Genomic DNA, 19,384 nt, shown 5'->3' with positions numbered 1-19,384 from the left:
CAGATGTAAACACACATAAGAGTAATCTAGTTTGAGAAACAGATGAACAAAAATCAAAACCAAACCCCAAACTCCTCAACACAGCGTAAGATGGCTGTTAGATCTCATTCTCCCATCTTTTATTTCTAGATACTCTCAACAATGCTCTGGCAATGCCCAGTTACTTGCAATTTCCACACAGAGATGCTGCTTCACATCTCCAGTCCTTTGCAGATGTTGATCACCCATCTAAAATGACTAGCCCCACTTTATTTGAGCAAGTCACTACCAAGCAAGATCTAATTCTTTATCCATCTTCTCCTCAACCATTCCTGATCCCCTCAGTCTGGGGGCGGGGGGGGGCGGTGGTGTCTGGTGTGTGTGTGTGTGTGTATTTTGAGCAAGTCGCTACCAAGATCTAATTCTTTATCCATCTTCTCCTCAACCATTCCTGATCCCCTCAGTCTGGGGGGGGGGGGGGGGCGGTGGTGTCTGGTGTGTGTGTGTGTGTGTGTGTGTGTGTGTTTTGAGCAAGTCGCTACCAAGATCTAATTCTTTATCCATCTCCTCCTCAGCCATTCCTGATCCCCTCAAACTGATAGGCTGCCTACTGCGCACACGCCATGTGTGCCCCCCTCCCCAACCCTTTGCAACTCGACGGTGTGTGTGTGTGTGTCTCTGTGTGTGAGTGTACATGTCCATCCCCAACTCTCTGCAACACCATGGACTGTGTGTGGCGCGCCAGGCTCCTCTGTCCATGGAATTCAGCAGGCTAACATACCCTGCTCCAGGGGAATCTTCCTGACCCAGGGATCAAATCCCTGTCTCCTGTACCTCCTGCACTGACAGGCAGATTCTTTACCACTGCACCCTGCCTTCCTCCTCTGGGACACCGCTATTTCTCTATTGTTTCATCTGTCAACATGGCCTGGGGTTGTTTGTATTTCTTCTGTTAGATTGTATGTTATCATTTCCTGAAGGGTAGAGACCACACTTCATTCATGAATATGTCCTTGATGTATGCATGTGCTCAATGATACTTATTGAAACATATGATGACATTATTTACAAATGGCCACACTCACTCACTGCTCTTATCTGCTCAGGAACAACGTATATGTTCAGGCACATACATTTACTCCAAAATAATAAAAGTATATTAAAAAAATCAATTAATATTTTTTATAATATTAAAAAATCAATCTTGGGTTTCTCAAAATGTTAAACAGAATTTATATGACTTGAGAATTCTATATTCAGGCATCTACCCAAGAGAAATGAAAATGTATGCCCACGTAAAAACCTGTGCACATTCACAGCAGCATTTATTCATAATATCCCAAAAGCAGGAAACAATCCAAATGTTCATCGACTGATGCATGGATAGATAAAATGTGGCATTATCTATAAATGGGGTATTATTTGGCAATCTGAAAGAATGAAATACATGCTACACAACATAGATGAACCCTGAAGAGATCATGCTAAGTCTAAATATTCAGTCATAAAGGATCACATACTGTACGATTCCAGCTATAGGAAATATCCATACTGGCAAATCTATACAGTCAATCCCCAGGGTTGGGGAACTTGGAGAGAAATGGGAAGTGACTGCTAAAGGGTATGGGTATGGGGTTTCTTTATGAGATGATAAAATGTTCAAAATGTAACTGAAGTAATGACTGCACATTATAAATGCAGACAAAAACCAATGAACCGTACACTTTAAATGGATGAATCTTCAGTACATAAATTATATATCAATAAAGTAGTTTTTAAAAAAAATCAATCTTGGGTTTGGCAATGATTTTTACAAGCAATAACAAAAGCACAATCCATAGGAGAAATAAATGATAAATTAGAGCTTGTTAAAATCAAAAACAGTTGCTCTGTAAGATAGTATGTAGTCTTCTGAGTCTGGAGATGTAGCTTATTGACTCTCCTCCACACTAAGCATCGACTGGACTGGAGATCAGATTCCAAAGAATCAAGTATGAAAAGGAAAAATGTAACTTTCCAAGGGAGAAGCCTGGCAGACACTATCTTAAAACAAGTGATAAAGGTGAATATTATCACTAACAAATCAGGATGATATCACATATATCAAATATAACGTGATGAGAAGCACATGTCATCTCTGTGGTACCCATCCTCAAAACCCATAACCCCTGTGGAATTATGAGAAAACACTGGACAAAACTAAGCTGAGGAAAGTTCTACAAGATACTTTATCAATAATCTTCAAAACTGTCAAGGTCATAAAAATAAACAAGGAAAGCTTGAGAACTCTGACAGACTGGAGAGGACTACGGAAAAATGGCAACTAAATACAATGCTATATGCTAGACTGGATTCTGGAACCAAAAAAAAAAGGAGATGAGTGCAAAAACTGATATCTAAGTACGCAGTTAATAGTAATAGGCCAACTTTAATTTCTTAGTTTTGTCAATGTACCATGGCTACATAAGATGCTAACATTACAGAAAGCTGGATGAAAGGCAGCTTCAGGATACTCTGTACTATTTTTGCAACATTTCCATGAGTTTATTCCAAGATAAATAATTTATTTTAAAACTAAATAAAAAGAATATTTAACATTTGTGTATGAAAATCTGATTTAGTAATATTTTACTTGTAATAACTTCAAACAAGATCGTGTAATACCCTAAGTTAGACTGCATACTACATTCAATTTTATGGCTCCACTAAAAAATTCTGACTTTTATACCACTTTCTGTTATAAAACTGCATTTTGGCAATACATATACCAAAATGCAAGCTGGATGCAACTTTTGACTCAGAAATTCCTGGAATTTACTCCAAAGAAAGGAAGAGCAAGTATACCAAGTTGTATGTACAAAAATGTTAATTACGGCCTTAAGTAGTGAAAAACTGGGAGGAACCTGAGAACCACTTATTATAGAAACAGTTTTTAAAATCATGGCACATTTACTCATCAGACTATGTGTATTCATTTAAAAATATGTGTTATCCATACTCATTGGCATAAAAAGACACTCTACAATGTGCTTTTTCACTGAACAAGCTATGGATAGCTGACAGAAATGTCCTACTGATTTATATTTGGGCTATTCTAACTTTTTGCCCAAATGACAACATAATCTATTGATATTCCAAAGTATTTGCAGACCTGATTTTGCCAGATACATTTAAGTATTAGGTTATGCTCATTAAGAGTATTAGTTTTAAAATATACTGTCTAACTTCTCTCCAATATAGCTCACCAATCCTAGATATTATTATCTTTCTTCCTCAGATTGCTGGGGGTTAAGGGTGTTCTTATTTTAACCTACATTTCTTGACATATTAATGCATTTGTTCATCTATTAACTGCTCATTGGTCATTTTTATTTTTTTTCCTTTATACTACATTTTCAGTTACTTTGTCCACTTTTATAGTTTCTGTTTTTCCTATGGACTGGAAGGATCTCTTCAAACATTAGGAATATAATTGTTTTACATATGTTGTCATTTTTTCCAGTTTTCTTTATATATATAAAGTTTTGAAATGACAAAATCTGTCAATGTTTGCTTTACAGTTTCTAGCCCTGTTATCTTGCTTCAAAAAAAACATTAAAAAGTCATTCTCTACTAGGAGATTATACACATAATACTTAAAATTTCATCTAGTACTTTTTCGTCTTTACATCAGTTCAAGCTGTAGAGACAATTTCATTTTCCCTGCAGATACCACTTAGTAAGCAGAAAAGTATCATGATTTTAACAAGTTTAAAAAATAAGTATTTTAAATTTTGAAGCAAGCCTGAGTAATGAAATATTAAGACTTTAAGATGGGGGAATGAGGAACAAACTTTGTGATGATCATCACTGCCTGTTTACATACATATAAATATCTAATTAAGTGTATAATCATGAAATGTTGTTTCGGGAAGGAATTTAAGTAGCCACTACAGAAAAGAGAAACTCCATTAAAATACTCTACAGTAGGTTACTAAACATAATTACTTGGAAAAATAAACACTTGGGATACAATCTTTTTACAATGATACATGTAATTTACCCTTTAGTGCAGTGATTTAATACAATAACAGAACCTTTTGAAAGGGGATACCTCACTGTAGTTTTGATTTGCATTTCTCTAATAATCCGTGATGTTGAGCACCTTTCCATGTGCTTTTTGGCCCTCTGTATGTCTCCTTTGGAGAAATGTCTATTTAGGTCTCTGTCCATTTTTTGATTGGGTTGTTTCTTGATATTTTTGGAAATTAATCCCTTGTCCTTAGCAGTGTTTGCAAATATTTCTTCCCAGTCCATAGGCTGTCCTTTTGTTTTAAGGTTTCCTTTGCCATGCAAAAGCTTTTAAGTTTAATTAGGCCCCATTTTATTCATTTTTTAAATTTCCATTAATCTAGGAAGCAAAAAATCCAAAAAATAAATTATTGCTGTGATTTATGTCAAAGAATGTTCTGCCTATGTTTTCCTCTAAGAGTTTTATATTATCTGGTCTTACATTTAGGTCTTTAATCCATTTTCAGTTAATTTTTTTATATGGTATTAGAGAATGTTCTGCAGTCCCGTTTTCCCAGCACCACTTACTGCAGAGACTGTCTTTTCTCCATTGTATATTCTTGCCTCCTTTGTCGCAGACTAATTTACCATAATTGCACAGGTCTCTTTCTGGGCTTCCCACACTGTCCCACTGATCCCTGTCTGTGTCATACCAGGCCACACTGCTCTGACTCGTCTAACTCTGTCATATAGTCTGGAGTCAAGGAGCTTGGTTCCTCCACTCTACTCTTTCTCAAGCTTGCTTTGGCTATTCAGGGTCTTTTGTGCTTCCACACAAGTTTAAAATATTTTGTACTAGGTCTCTGAAAAATACTGATCCATAAATTGCCTTGGGTAGGATGGTCATTTTAACGATGCTGATTCTTCCAATACAAGAACACAATATATTTTTCCATTCTGCTTGTGTCATCTTCAACTACTTTCATCAGTGCCTTAGAGTTTTCAGAGTACAGGTCCTTTGCTTGCAGGTTTATTCCTAAGTATTTTATTTTTTTTGATGCTATGGTAAATGGGAGTGTTTCCTTAATTTTTCTTTCTGATATTTCACTTTTAGTGTATAGAAATACAATAGATTTCTGTATATTAATTTTGTATCCAGCAACTTAATTCATTGATGAATTCTAGTAGTTTTCTGGTAGCATCTTCAGGATTTTCTATGTATAGCACAATGTCATTCGCAAACAGTGACAGCTTTACTTTTTTCCAAATTTGGATTCCTTTTAACACTTTTCTTCTCTGACTGCTGTGGCTACGAGTTCCAAAACTATGTTGAACAGAAATGGCCAAGAGTGAGCAGCCTTGTCTCGTTACTCATCTCAGAAGAAATGCATTCAGATTTACACCATTAAGTATGATGTTAAGGTCTAGTCATACATAGCCTTTATTATGTTGAGGTATGTTCCTTCTATGCCCACTTTGAAGGGCTTTTATTACAAGTGGATATTGAATTTTATCAAAAGTTTTCTCTATACCTATTGAGATGATCAGATGCTTTTTACTCTTCAATTTGTTAATGTGGTGTATCACACTGATTGATTTCCAGATATTGCAGTATCTTTGCATTCCTGGAATGAGTCCCACTTGATCATGGTATAACATCTTTTTACTTCATTGCTAGAATTGGTTTGCTAGTATTTCGCTGAGCATTTTTGCATCTACATTCACCAGTGATAGTGGCTATGATTTTCTTTTTCTGTGATATCTTTCTCTGGTTTTGGTATCAGGGTGATCGTGGCCTCACAGAGTGGGTTTGGAAGCATTCCTTCCTCTGCAAAATTTTGGAATAGTTTTAGAAGGATAGGTATTAATTGGTCTACAAATGTTTTGCAGAATTCACCTGGGAAGCCACCTTGTCCTGGACTTTTGTTTGTTGGGAGTTTTTAAATTACTGATTAAATTTCAGTGCTGGTAACTGGTCTATTTGTATTTTCTATTTCTTCCTGGTTCAGTCTTGAAAGATTGTGCCTTTCTAAGAATTTGTCCATTTCTTCTGGGTTGTCCATTTTACTGGTATACAGTTGCTCATGAAAAGTGAAAGTGAAAGTCACTCACTTGTGTCCAACTCTTTTGAGACCCCATGGACTATACAGTACATAGAATTCTCTAGGCCAAAGTACTGGAGTGGTTAGCCTTTCCCTTCTCCAGGGGATCTTCCCAACCTAGGGATCGAACCCAGGTCTCCTGCATGACAGGCAGATTCTTTACCAGCTGAGCCACAAGGAAAGTCCAAGGATACTGGAGTGGGTAGCCTATCCCTTCTCCAGGGGGTCTTCCCAACCCAGGAATTAAACTGAGGTCTCCTACACTGCAGGGGGATTCTTTACCAACTGAGCTATCAGGAAAGCCCACAGTAATCTCTTAAGATTCTTCGTACTTCTGTGGTGTTGGTTTTATCTTCTCCTTTTTCATTTCTGATTGATTTGGGCCCTCTCCCTTTTTTTCTTAATGAGTCTAGCTAAAGGTTTATCAATTTTGTTTATCTTTTCAAAGAGTCAGCTTTTAGTTTCACAGATCTTTTCTATTGTTTTTCAGTTTCTATTTTTGCTCTGATCTTTGTTTCTTTAATTCTACTAACTTTAGGTTTTGTTTGTTCTTCTTTCTCTAGTTGCTTTAGGCATAAAGTGAGGTTGTTTATTTGAGATTTTTCTTGTTTCCTGAGATAAGCTTGTATAGCTGTAAACTTCCCTTGCTGGGTTTATTTTTTTAATCCAAACAAATTCTCTTATCATATTTTTACTTTCAGGTTCATGGATTTTTTTTCATACATACAACCATCTCCATTACATTCTTGTAGACTGATAAGATTTGTTTAATAAGTATGTTTTCTAAAAGATTCATATAATTATGAATCTTATACCCCAAAATCTCTGTTAAATTCATATGGTTTACAAACACAGACAGCCAAAAATTACTGTTTTCAAATCTGCCCCTCCTCCTCCTTCCATTGCATGCCTCCCCCAAAATATGTTTCTTCAAAAATGTGACTGACTAAAAAAAAAAAAAAAAAAAAGTGACTGTCACCAAGATAGTTTGATTTAATCTGGATATCTTTCTAACGCCTACTTTAAAAGTTCACCTTAAAATCTTTATCAGTTTTGTGAAGCTGATATTTTCTTTGTAGTCCTCATTATTGAGATACTATAGTTTAGAGTCCAGAGAAACAAATCTACATATTTAACTAGGTATTCAGTCAAATGGTCACAGGTTATCTTTTCCCTTTCAGTCCCCATACAGTCTTCAACACAAAAAGATGAAAATACAGCCTGTAATATAGTCAGGACTGAAGTTTAAAATATTTCATGCTGCTATACCTTAAAGTTGCTATACTTTCCTGAGACCTGAGCTTAATTACTAAAGAAAAAGATCTTATTCCATATTCCAGGCATATTCTTAGATCACTACATGAGATACCTGTCAGCAAAAAGTAATTCAAAACAAAACATTTACATTCAGAGAAATAATTCTGATGTATTCAATAATGAAAACTATAAAAATCCATATAAATTAATTTCAGCAACATGAAGAATACTATCCTATGAAAACCTATTATTCTCTGTGAAATATTACATAAATACAACTTCAGGAGATGAAGGTGAATGTCACAATGTCATGCAAATGGGAGTCACACACTATGGACCCTTTTGTGCCTGGCTTTTTGGGGGCAGGGTTCCTGGTTTTTTTCACTTAGCACAGCGCTTTTGAGATTTATCAGTATTATTGCACTTATCAGTAATTCACTCCTTCTCACTTTTGAATCCTCCATTACATGGTATACCACAATTTTATCTATTTACCAGCTGATGTACATTTGTGTTGCTTCCAGTTTACAGCTATAGACAAAGGGTCCTTAAACATTCTCATAGGTCTTTGTGTGTATACATACATACTATATTTCTCTTATGTAAATACCCAGCAGTGGGATCCCTGGGTTATGTGATAAATGCATGTATAACTTTATAAGAAAAAGGTCAAACTGTTTTTCAAAGTGGCTCACCATTTTACAAACCAACCAGGAATGTGTCAGAGTTCAGCTCCTCTCCATTTTCACATATACTTGATATTGTCAGTTTTAAAATTTTAGTTATTCTAATAGGTGTGTACTGATATTTCACTGTGGTCATAATTTGCAACCTCCTGATGACTAATCACGTTGAGCAACTTTTCATACGTGTGCTTTTTTTTTTAGGGGGAGAAACATCCATCCAAATCCTTTGCCTATTTTTAAATTGGGTTCTCTTTATTATTGAGTTGTAAGACTTTAGATATCAATCCTTTATCAAGTACAGTAAGACCCTTACATACAAATGAGCTCCATTCCAAGAGTATGTTCATAAGTCTGACTGGTTTATCAGTCTAGCAAAGTAAGCCCAAGGTACCCAACTAAAACAATCCACTACACAGTACTGTACTGTAAGAGGCTTACAATACTTCTCATACAAATAATACATAAAAAATGAAGAAAACATTTTAAATCTTACAGAACCGTACCTTAAAAAATACAGCAGTACCAGTTGCATTACTGCTGCTTTTACACTTGCTTACAGACATGCTGAGCCTGAAATAAAGATACTGTACTGGACTTACAGAGTTCTGTGCAGTGAAGTACACAAACGCACAACCACTTGAGAGGATGCATGCATGTGACAATGAATGCCAGGTATGTGAACTAACCTATACGACTGGACACGTGAACACAGGTTCGCATCTTTGAAAGTTCGCAATTTGAAGGTCCATATGTAGGGGACTTAACTGTATCTGATTTGTTAATATTTTCTCCTATTCTGTAAGTTGTCTTTTCACTCTTGACAGTGTAGTTTTGAAGCACAAAAGTTTTAAATTTTGATGATGCCCAATTTATTGATTTTTTTTCTGCCGCTGTACTTTAGGTATATATCTAAGAAACAATGGTCTAATCCAAGGTCATAAAAATTTATGCCTATGTTTTTTCCTAAGAGTTTAACAGTTTTACATTCTGAATTAATTTTATATGGGGTGTGAAATAGAAGTCCAACTTCATTCTCTCACATATGGATATCCAGTTTTATGAGCACCATTTGTTAAAAAGATTCTTTTCCCCTTTCACTTGTCTTTGCAACTATATTCTCCCAGTCAGTGATTTACCTGTTTATGTTCTTAGCAATATAATTCTGAAGAGAAAAAATTCTGAATTTTGATAGTATCTATCTTAAAAAAAAAATGGTTTGTGCTATTTGTGTCCCATCTAAGAAATTCTCCCCTAACTAAAATCCTATATATTTTCTATGTTTTATTCTAGAAGGGTTACTAGTTTTAGCTCTTACATTTAGGTCTATGATCCATTTTAAGTTGATTTTTGCACATATTGTAAAGTAAGGTTTGGGAACTGAAATCCCTTGTCAAGTCTGTTGAAAATCAATTGACTGTATATGTATGGATCTATTTCTGTTCCATTTATCTATATGCTTACTCTTTAATTTCATTACACTGTCCTGATCTTAAAATTCAAAACTGTTAATCCTCCAACTTTGTTCTTAGTTTCCAAAATTGTTTTGGCTATTCCAGACCCAATATTGCCATATGAAGGTTAGAATTAATGGTTACTTTATACAAAAAAGCCTGCTTAGGTTCTGAGACCACATGGACTCTGGTTGGGGAATTCCTCACATTTTAATACTGAATTATCCATCAACACTATCTTTTGTAAGGTTTTCTTTCATTTGTCTCAGTATATGAAATCATTTTCAGTATACAGGTCTTATACACACTTTGTCAAATTTATCCCTAAATTTTTCATGCTTCTGCTTCTACTGTAAGTGGTGCTGTATTTGTTACGTCTATTTAAGGTGGCTTATTGCTAAAATATCGAAATAAACTGCTTTTTGTATATCAATCTTCTAGCTTACAATCTCAATGATAAGTTCTTGTAGGTCTTCCTGTAGAATCTTGAGGATTTTCTGTACCAAAAAAAAAAAATGCTGTCTGAATAAATTTTAATTCTTCCTTTTTAATCTCTATGATTTTTCCTCTTATCTTATTTCACTGTCTAAAACTTCCAGGACAACAGTGAATGAAGTAATGAAAGAAGACAGAGTTGCCTTTTCCCAGTTCTTGGAGGAAAGCATGTAGTCATACACAATTAAATACAATCTGGACTATAGGTTTTTCGTGGCCTCTCTTATCAGGATAAGAAATTTTCCTCCAATTCCAAGTTTGCAGAGAGATATCTGCAAGATATCTTAGTATATCTACTAAGATGATACTATGGATTTTCTTTTTAATATGTTAATATGATAAATTATACAAATTGATTTTTGAACCTTAAACAAACTTTGCAATCCTGGTATAAATCCTACTCAGTCAAAATTTTTACCTAATGCTAGATATGAATCACTAAAACTTTTAATATTATTCTCTGTATTTTTCTTCAATCTAAAAACTAGACTAAACTACACAGGTTAATCAGTTTAAATAGTTTAGCTTTTTACCTTCATTTTACTTATTACATCTCTACTATGGTTACTGATGTTCCTATTTATAAAATATAATATAAAGGCAAACTTAATATTATGAAAGCAGCAATGTTGCACAGTAAAACCAGTAATAGATTTTTTTAAATGTGTTCCAATTCTTGTGATCAAATTATACTCTCCCACCACCCCCTTACTCTCTGTACTAACAAGCATTTATCCTTTTGCCTCCCATCAAAGAACTGGTCAAGCTTCTCCATCTTTTCAGTTCTTCTGTACTGTTAAGTAAGGAGGTAAAGTAAATTAAACAGCACTAAAATTTTCCTGCAATATCAGTAAGATGTGAGAAATTAAGAAAACTTGTTTAAAAGTTTGCTATTCAGAATCTGGCACTATATTCCAAAACAGAATTAAGGCTGAAAAAATATTTTTATAAATAAGAGAGAAACAGAAACCCAAAAGATTGATAAGTAAAATTCTGGGGCAGGATTTCAAAGTGTAGAAATGATAAAAGAAAGTAAATCTAAAGTTAAAAAGATCTGACTATTTAGAAGAATAAAACTTTTCTAACAAAACATACGTAACCAAAATTGGCAGATAACACTAAAACAAACTCAAACTAAATGCATCAATATGTACGGTTTAGGAATAGATTTTAAAAAATGGAGTGGGGCAGATTTTATGACCAAAATTCTTATTATCAATTATTTAAGATGAAAAATTTTAAACTATTTTATTAAGTTTTCTAATCAAATTTTAAACAAAATATCTAGTATCAAAATCTTAAAAACATGTTTTTATAAAAGAACATCTGTAAAACTTAAGTATATGCCAGGTTTCATGAAGAAAATTTCATATCTTACAGGTAGGAGCGCTTTTCATATGTAATCAATTCTTAACCTGAAGGTATTAAAATACAACAGCTAATTCATTTATAAAAGAAAAATAGAGAATAAATAAAACATTATTGAAATTCAATGTGCACGTATGTTTAACGTATTTATTTTAACCATTTACTTTTTATTCCCTTCTCTGCAAGATATTTTAGATTTTCCTGATGAGCACTCAAACTTGACAAAGTTTCTTTCCTATTTCCTTCTCATCTGATGTAGATATTATTGATGAAATAGCCAGAGTAAACAGAAAGAAAAAAAAGGGGCTTGAATTATCTAAGTCAATATTTCATTATATATAGTCTAGCATTAACCTCCACAAAAAATTACTTACATCTGCTTAAAAAGTTGTCAATATTTTTGTTTTTTCTTAAGGCAGGAAAATCCAAATCATATACCAAAGCATCCAATCCATCCTAAACAAATAAACAAACAAACAAAGTTAGTTTTTGGATCACACTTTGAACACATTCCTCTTTGATGAGTATAAAGAGTAAAACTTATGCTTTAACATTTAATCTGCTTAATCTGCCTTTCTCTCACACATCCTGCATTCATTTAACACCTTCCACAAGGTTACATGAGTACTAGAAGAAGAGAAAACTCATTTTTATTTCATACAGAGCAGAGGTCCCCAAGCCCCAGGCCAGTACCAGTCCGTGGCCTGCTAGGAACCCGGCGGCACAGTAGAAGTTAAGCAGTTGTCTTCCACAAAACCAGTCCCTCATGCCAAAAAGGTTGGACACTGAATAGAGTTTTCACTTTCTAACTCTACCAGGCAGAGGAGCAGCAAAATCACCACAAACTGGCGACAACTGACCTCAACTCATGCCCTTTTCACCATATAAGGGCATGAAATTTTACTTTTCACTTCCCTTTAACTACTGCATTTATTTATTTCCTAGACATTCATAAAAAACAAATGACCTACATTTTGGACCACAAATATTTTATAAGGTAGTATCAAGTATTAGTTCCTAAAATGTGAAGTTTAGTATAAAACAAATTCTGCATTTAGATCCATTTTTATGGTGTGTATATAAATATATTGGGTTCTCTTTCTTTCAAACACTTTTTAGAACAACCACTAGTAAGGGACAAACATGGGCTTTTACTTTTCCTTTTCAGGGACATTTAAGTATTATCTAAGAAAGAGCAGGACAATGCGGAGGTGCACCAATCAGTGTTCAAGCATGAACGCATCTATTCAGATTAAATCCTGTCATGTGACAAAGGGAAAGCATTCAGACAGTCCCGAGTCATCTTCATTTTATTTAACTGGGGAAAGTTTGCTACGAAAGAGCCCAAAAATAAAAAGCAGCAAAGGAAAACACACCTTCTGGAGACCATGAACAGTCATGTTCATAAAAGTCTGAAATAGAAATTAAAGCTAGGGGAGATATACATTGTGTTAAGTCAAAGGTTTGAATAACTCCAGCTATTTTAGAACACTTAAAATATTTCTCTAGGAAACTGAAAAGTCTAGTCAAATTTTAATAGGTTTTAAAATATATCACTGCTTAGGTTGGAAACTGACCATGGAGAAGATGACTGGTAGTAATACCAACAATGTTGTGGACTGCTTAAAGAGACCAACTAACCCTATTGCTGGCTTTTCAGAATTCAGAGGTTTGTACAGATCTGAAGAAAAAGTCTCCCCACCAGAGCAAGTTCATCTATCCTTGAGACACATTTCTTAGTCTCATAAAGCATTTGAATATTTCTGTTAATGATTTTTACAATAAAGAGATGAGAATCTTTACTTGGTGTATTGAAAACCAATCAATAAATATATTAATTCACTATTTTCTGGGACAAAGTATATTAAATGTATATATGCCCCTTTGACTAGATTTTAAACTCTTTAAAGCAGAAACCACAGTTAACATCTCATTTTCTCCCACAGCATCTTCCAGTGGGCATAAAATGTACATTAAACCAATGATTTTTTCACTCCAGAGCAAATGCATTACATTACTCAAGAAATAACACTTTCCTTATTAGATAGTAAGTTTCAGCAGACCATGTCACTCCAAAAAAAATGCACAGATTATAGAGTAATGCAAATAATACTAGGCCCACCATTTTAGGTTGAATTTTGATAAACATTTCTAGGAAATACAAGTAGGCATAATGCAATAAAAATCAACATATTATTACGTCTTATAAAAAGTAGTATTTTAAGAGCTCCTACTTCCAAGGACACTTTTCAGTTTTAAAATGTTCAGAATATCTAAATTTATGACAATTTAAGTTGTTTTCTAATATCCAATAAAACATTAGAAACTGAGGGAAATGCATTAAACTTTACTCACAACACACCCTTTCCAATAAATATACTGCAAACTGTCTACAATCTTACTCCAAATAATTTTTTTTAATTACTAAATGTTAGGAAACAACCTCAAAAGATCCCTTGTTCAATTAACCACTACATTCCATAGTCAAGGCAAATAACAATCAGAAACATTAACTGATTTGTCTGACACCACAGAGCTAGTTAGTAAGCTGTGTTACAATCAAAATACAAACTCTTAGTCTAATAGTTAGAGAAATAACATGACCATGATAAAAACATGATTTAAAAACCCTGTATCTCTAAAATGAAATTAGGAATTGAGGATAAACATGTATATTTAAGTCCAAGATGCACTGTTCAAAAATTAATAAAAAATCGCAAGTCATTCTTCTAATTAAAATAGAAAGTACACTGGTTAGGACTCAAACCTAGGATCCTGGGTCAAAGTACTACATCTTTTCTAGTACGCCACCATATTCTCTTCTGCATGACCTTCCCCAAACTACCTATGAAATCAAACAGTTTTCCTTGTATTAGAGTTATTTTTTACTTTAATCTCCACAGCTCGATTTCTGATGCAACAACTAAACTGAGCCCCAGAACTGAGCATGATGTTTTACTCACCGCATCTCGGATATTGTAGACTCTCCTACCCCAACAACTATTTCCTCCTTCTACCTTCCTAATTCAATTTTGATTTTGTTCGGGCAACCCACCTTTCTCCATGCAACTATGAGCTTCCATGAAGGGAGAGATCTTCCCCAACTCAAGGAGGTCACTTCTAATTTAAGCTAAACATGGAGGCCTATTACTCTTGCCCGTGTTCAGCTTAAGTACAGGAACATGGTAATAATCTGGCACATCAAATGTGAGGGGAAAACCTACAAAAAGGTTTCTGGGGAAAAGTTTCTTCTCTCCTGAAAGAGACACATGTCAGAGATAGTCTCTCCTTTTATGAGAAACTGTCATCTCTCTACATGACACTTAAACAACAGCAGCCCCCTTGGGGCCTCAAGGGGAGTTGGCAGGAGACAAATCCAAACACAATGAGGACAAGAGAGACAAAGATGGAAGGAACTCGAGTCTACAATGATGCTTTTGAACCACTGAATTAATCTACTCTGGAAACTTATCCTTCCCATTCTATCTCAAGATAATACATTTTCCTTATGGTTTAACTCAATTTACATTGGATCTTCTACTTCTTGTAACCTAAATGAAGTAAAAGTCACTCAGTTGTGTCCGACCCTTTATGACCCCATGAACTGTCCATGGAATTCTCTAGGTCAGAATACTGGAGTGGGTAGCCTTTCCCTTCTCCAGGGGATCGATCGAACCCAGGTCTCCTGCATTGCAGACAGATTCTTTTCCAGCTGAGCCACAAGGGAAGCCCAAAAATACTGGATGGTGTAGCCTATCCCTTCTCCAGCAGATCTTCCTGACCCAGGAATCAAAGAGGGGTCTCCTGCATTGCAGGCGGATTCTTTACCAACCGAGCTATCAGGGATGCCCCTATTGTGACCTAGAGCACCCTGAAATACATGTAGTTCATTAAATGCCAATGTAGGAGAAATAGGACTTGTTGCACCGAAAAGGTGAGAGAATCATCCATTCAAACAATGAGACCAGGGGCAAGATGGGGCTGACAAAAAGTGTCACTCTTTGGTAATCGTTGTTTGTATAACTGAGCCTCAGTTTTCTCTTTTATGAAATGGAAATAACTCACTACAACTCAGAAAGGCTCTGTGAGAGTTAAATGAGTGACGTATTCAACCCTTAAACAGTTCCACTTTTCACTCTTTACTTCTCTAGTTGACATTTGGAAGTTCTACAAGTTAGTCTCACTACTGACAGAAATGACATAAAGAGAAAATAGGTATTTTGGTCATGTGGTCATAAAATCTCAAGAGTAAATCTCAGTTTATGATATTAAATCCCTTCTGAGTGTAGAAATCCCATATATAATTACAAGTAGTTTTTTTTTTTTTTAAAAAAAACAACATAATGCATCTGACTATTCTTAACAGTAGAATTCTAGCAAGCATTTGTTAATGGAAAACTAATGGCCTCCACTAACTTGTGCACAGTCACTAGGACTAGGTGTCTGGCCCTATCACCGTATACTTTGATTTTACAATTGCAGGAGACGGTATACAGTTTTTCAGTATCATTCATAAGCCAAAATTATATTTTTTATCAGAGAAATAGAATGGGCAAGATGGTATCCTTCTAGCATAATCTAAGGTATATACCAACAGAGGCTATAAGGGGAGTCAAAACACTGAGTTTGGGGACAGGGATGCAGGCTTCCACTTTAATGGAGTAGAGAAGCTACACAAGGTAATACAACCTTAGAGTAGGACCAAGAATCCTGACTTTTATTCAATACTCTGAAGCTCTGTAAAATAATGGAGAATAAGACTTGCCACTTCCTAAAGTTCATATTCTAGTACCAGAATTCAGAACCTTAACAGAAATTAACATTAATTATTATCCTTCCATAATAATCAATTATTATGGAGAGGAGTCAATGTCAAAGAATTACAAAAATTAAATCCTTTGCTACATATATTTGAACAATGATAGTAGACCAGTTATGGCAGTGTATTTTGAAAGAGGCTAGTCACATTAGAGAAGTATTGAATAGTTTCACACAAACACACAAAGGCATCCATAATTAACGACACGTATAACATTTTATAAGAAACTCTAAAGAATGGACATTTCACATGTCTTAAAAAGAGCCAGTATTAGAAGCGGGGAAAGCACCAGTAGTGTTATCTCACAACAGAGTTTAAGTAAAGGAGAAGCAGGAGGAAATTATTCAACTTAACACCGTTGCAAACTTCAGTCTCTGGATAGTTTTGAATTACAAAAGTAAGATTCCAGTGTAAAAGATCATTTAAGATTAGGTCCATTAGTAATAATACACTTGTTATAAAGTACAAGAATATAAAGGCACTAGGAAAGAAAACTATACTATGTATAAAAAATTTCATATTTAAGTAAAATTTCAAAATCAAAATCATTACTATTCTAAATAAGACTTTTTTGAGAAACTACCCCCCCACGCAAAAAAAAATTAAAACTAAGGCAGTAAAACAAGGACTTTTGAAAATCAAAAACATTTTTTTTTGACTACTGTCAAATATTTGATGACAGGCGGTGTACCACTTAAAGAAAATACTTTGGGTTCATGTTAATCTCTTTGTTAGGTAAAGAGATAAGAAATTTCTCAAAATTAAGCAGTGAAAATGGAAAAAGAATTTCAGCAGGGAATTTTAACAACTTCTGATATTAAACTAAAATATGTTTAAGCAACATGACATTACTATATACATGGCAGTGCGTCCTAGGATAATTATACAACAAAAAATTTAGTATTCCAAATAGTTAATTAAACATACTATGGCTTTTCCCAATCAATCTCAAACTATACCTTTGCAGCCTCATCTTTCTCTACATGCATGTATCGAACCTTGAGTCATACTGTGCTAGAGTCACCTCCCATTGCTCAGTCTACCCCACTGCCTTTTTACCTGCTCTTTTCCCCAGCTGGAACATGACTATTTCTCATATGCTGCTGCTGCTTCTAAGTCACTTCAGTCGTGTCCGACTCTGTGCGACCTCGTAGATGGCAGCCCATCGGGCTCCCCCGTCCCTGGGATTCTCCAGGCAAGAACACTGGAGTGGGTTGCCATTTCCTTCTCCAATGCATGAAAGTGAAAAGTGAAAGTGAAGTCGCTCAGTTGTGTCCGACTCTTAGCGACCCCGTGGACCACAGCCTACCAGGCTTCTCCGTCCATGAGGTTTTCCAGGCAAGAGGACTGGAGTGGGTTGCCATTGCCTTTCCTTTCTTATATGCAGACTGCCTCAAATGTTTGTGCTGCCTTCCCCAACACTCTGAGAAAAATGTTAAAAAATAAAACACCTCCTATGCACTTCCTGCTTCAGGAATTACTGTACTTGTTATAATTATTTATAAGTCTGCCTTCAGAAAACAGAAAGAGTAGTAGTAGTAATAATGCTGATGATAAAAACAGTAAAATACTTTGTCTCTGGGAGCTCACTGGTTAGTAGGTAGAAAAAGTAAATAATATGGGATCCTGAGTATTACAAAGTACACAAGCAGAAAAAAGACTGCTTAACTGGAGCTTCATAAAGGACATGAAGGATCAGCTGACAGTTACTTCTCCTTAGCCATTCTTTACATTGAATTACAGTCCATTCACAGTGTTGCATTAGCATTACCTTCAGATGCACAGCACAGTGGCTGAGTTACATGTGTATCCATCCTTTTTCAGACTCTTTTCCATTACAGGTTATCACAAGACACTGAATACAGTTCCCTGTCCTTGTTGTTTATCCATTTTATAAACAGTAGAGTGTATCAGTTCATCTCAAACTCCTAATTAATCCCCCCATCTCCTTTTATAACCAAAAGCCTGTTTTCTATGTCTATGAGTCTGTTTTGTAAATAAGTTCACTTGTATTATTTTCTAAGATTTCACATATAAGTTATATCACATTTGTCCTTCAATGCCTGACTTCACTCAATATGATAATCTCCAGGTATATCCACGTTGCTGCAAATGGCATTATTTAATCATTTTTTATGGCTGAGTAATATTGCACTATCCTATATTCCACTGTATGTATGTACACACACACACACAATCTTTATCCATTTATCTGTTGATGGACATTTAATGCTTCCATGTCTTGACTTTTGTACATAGCACTGCTATGAACACTGAGGTACATGTATCTTTTCGAATTAGTTTTCTCCAGGTATGTGCTCAGGAGTGGAATTGCAGGATCAAATGCTAACTCTTTATTTTTAGTTTTTTAAGGAACCTCTGTACTGTTTTCCATAGTGGTTACACCAATTTACATTCCCATCAACAGTGTAAGGAGGGTTCCTTATTCTCCACACCCTTTTCAACATTTGTTATCTGTAGACTTTTTAATGATGGCCATGACCATTGTAAGGGAATACCTTATTGTAGTTTTAACTTGCATTTCTCTACTAATTAGCAATGTTGAGCATCTTTTCATGAACCTGTTGGCCCTCTATAGGTCTTCTTGGGAGAAATGCCTCTTAGGTTTTCTATTTTTTTTGATTCAGTTGTTTGTATTTTTGACATTAAGCTGTATGAGCTATTTGCATATTTTGTAAATTAATCCGCTACTGGCAGCATCATTTGCAAATACTTCCTCCCAGACCATAGGTTGTCTTTCATTTTGTTTACGGTTTCCTTTGCTGTCCAAAGCTTATAAGTTTAATTAGGCTCCATCTGTTTGAGCTTGTTGATCTTTAAAGAAGAGAATTTGAAAAGAGCAAGATGGAAGTGGGGTAAAGCAATCTAAAAAGAACAATGGCAAGAAAAATTTAAAGAATGAGAATAGGATGCTCTGGTTCCATAGATATGAGGAAGAGGTGGTGTGGGAAACAATGCTGTGAGGATGGGTTACAGAATGTGTACTAAAGATATAACATACCATGCTAAGAATTTGGGTATTTCTGTTATTGGAACCATAGGAATTGTGGGGAGAGGAAGAATGACAAGACTAGTTTTTATTTTACTGAAGTCTGACAATGATAAAGACAACGGATTAGAAGAGGAAGAAACAGGTGGGAAAGGGAGCGGTCAGGAGCATACTGTGCTAATAAAGCACAAAAAGATCCAAGTCTGCACTAAATGGGGGCAACAGGA

At 35.1% G+C, this 19,384-nt stretch overlaps 1 protein-coding gene across 3 annotated transcripts in view; it reads right to left on the bottom strand.

The window, feature by feature from the left end:
- Positions 1-19,384, bottom strand: part of ROCK1 (Rho associated coiled-coil containing protein kinase 1) — a 118,981-nt gene that overhangs the window by 74,539 nt on the left and 25,058 nt on the right. For 2 of the 3 annotated variants that reach the window (XM_043889716.1, XM_043889717.1), the window contains exon 2: positions 11,703-11,784. The exons of the other annotated variant lie outside the window; for it this stretch is intronic. In XM_043889716.1, coding sequence (XP_043745651.1) covers positions 11,703-11,784 — 82 coding nt within the window. The remainder of the gene's footprint in view (positions 1-11,702; positions 11,785-19,384) is intronic. 3 annotated transcript variants of the gene reach the window in all.

This window comes from Cervus elaphus, chromosome 27, assembly GCF_910594005.1.
Source record: "Cervus elaphus chromosome 27, mCerEla1.1, whole genome shotgun sequence".
Classification (NCBI taxonomy): domain Eukaryota; kingdom Metazoa; phylum Chordata; class Mammalia; order Artiodactyla; family Cervidae; genus Cervus; species Cervus elaphus.
This window is presented reverse-complemented; position numbering and strand designations above follow the sequence as displayed.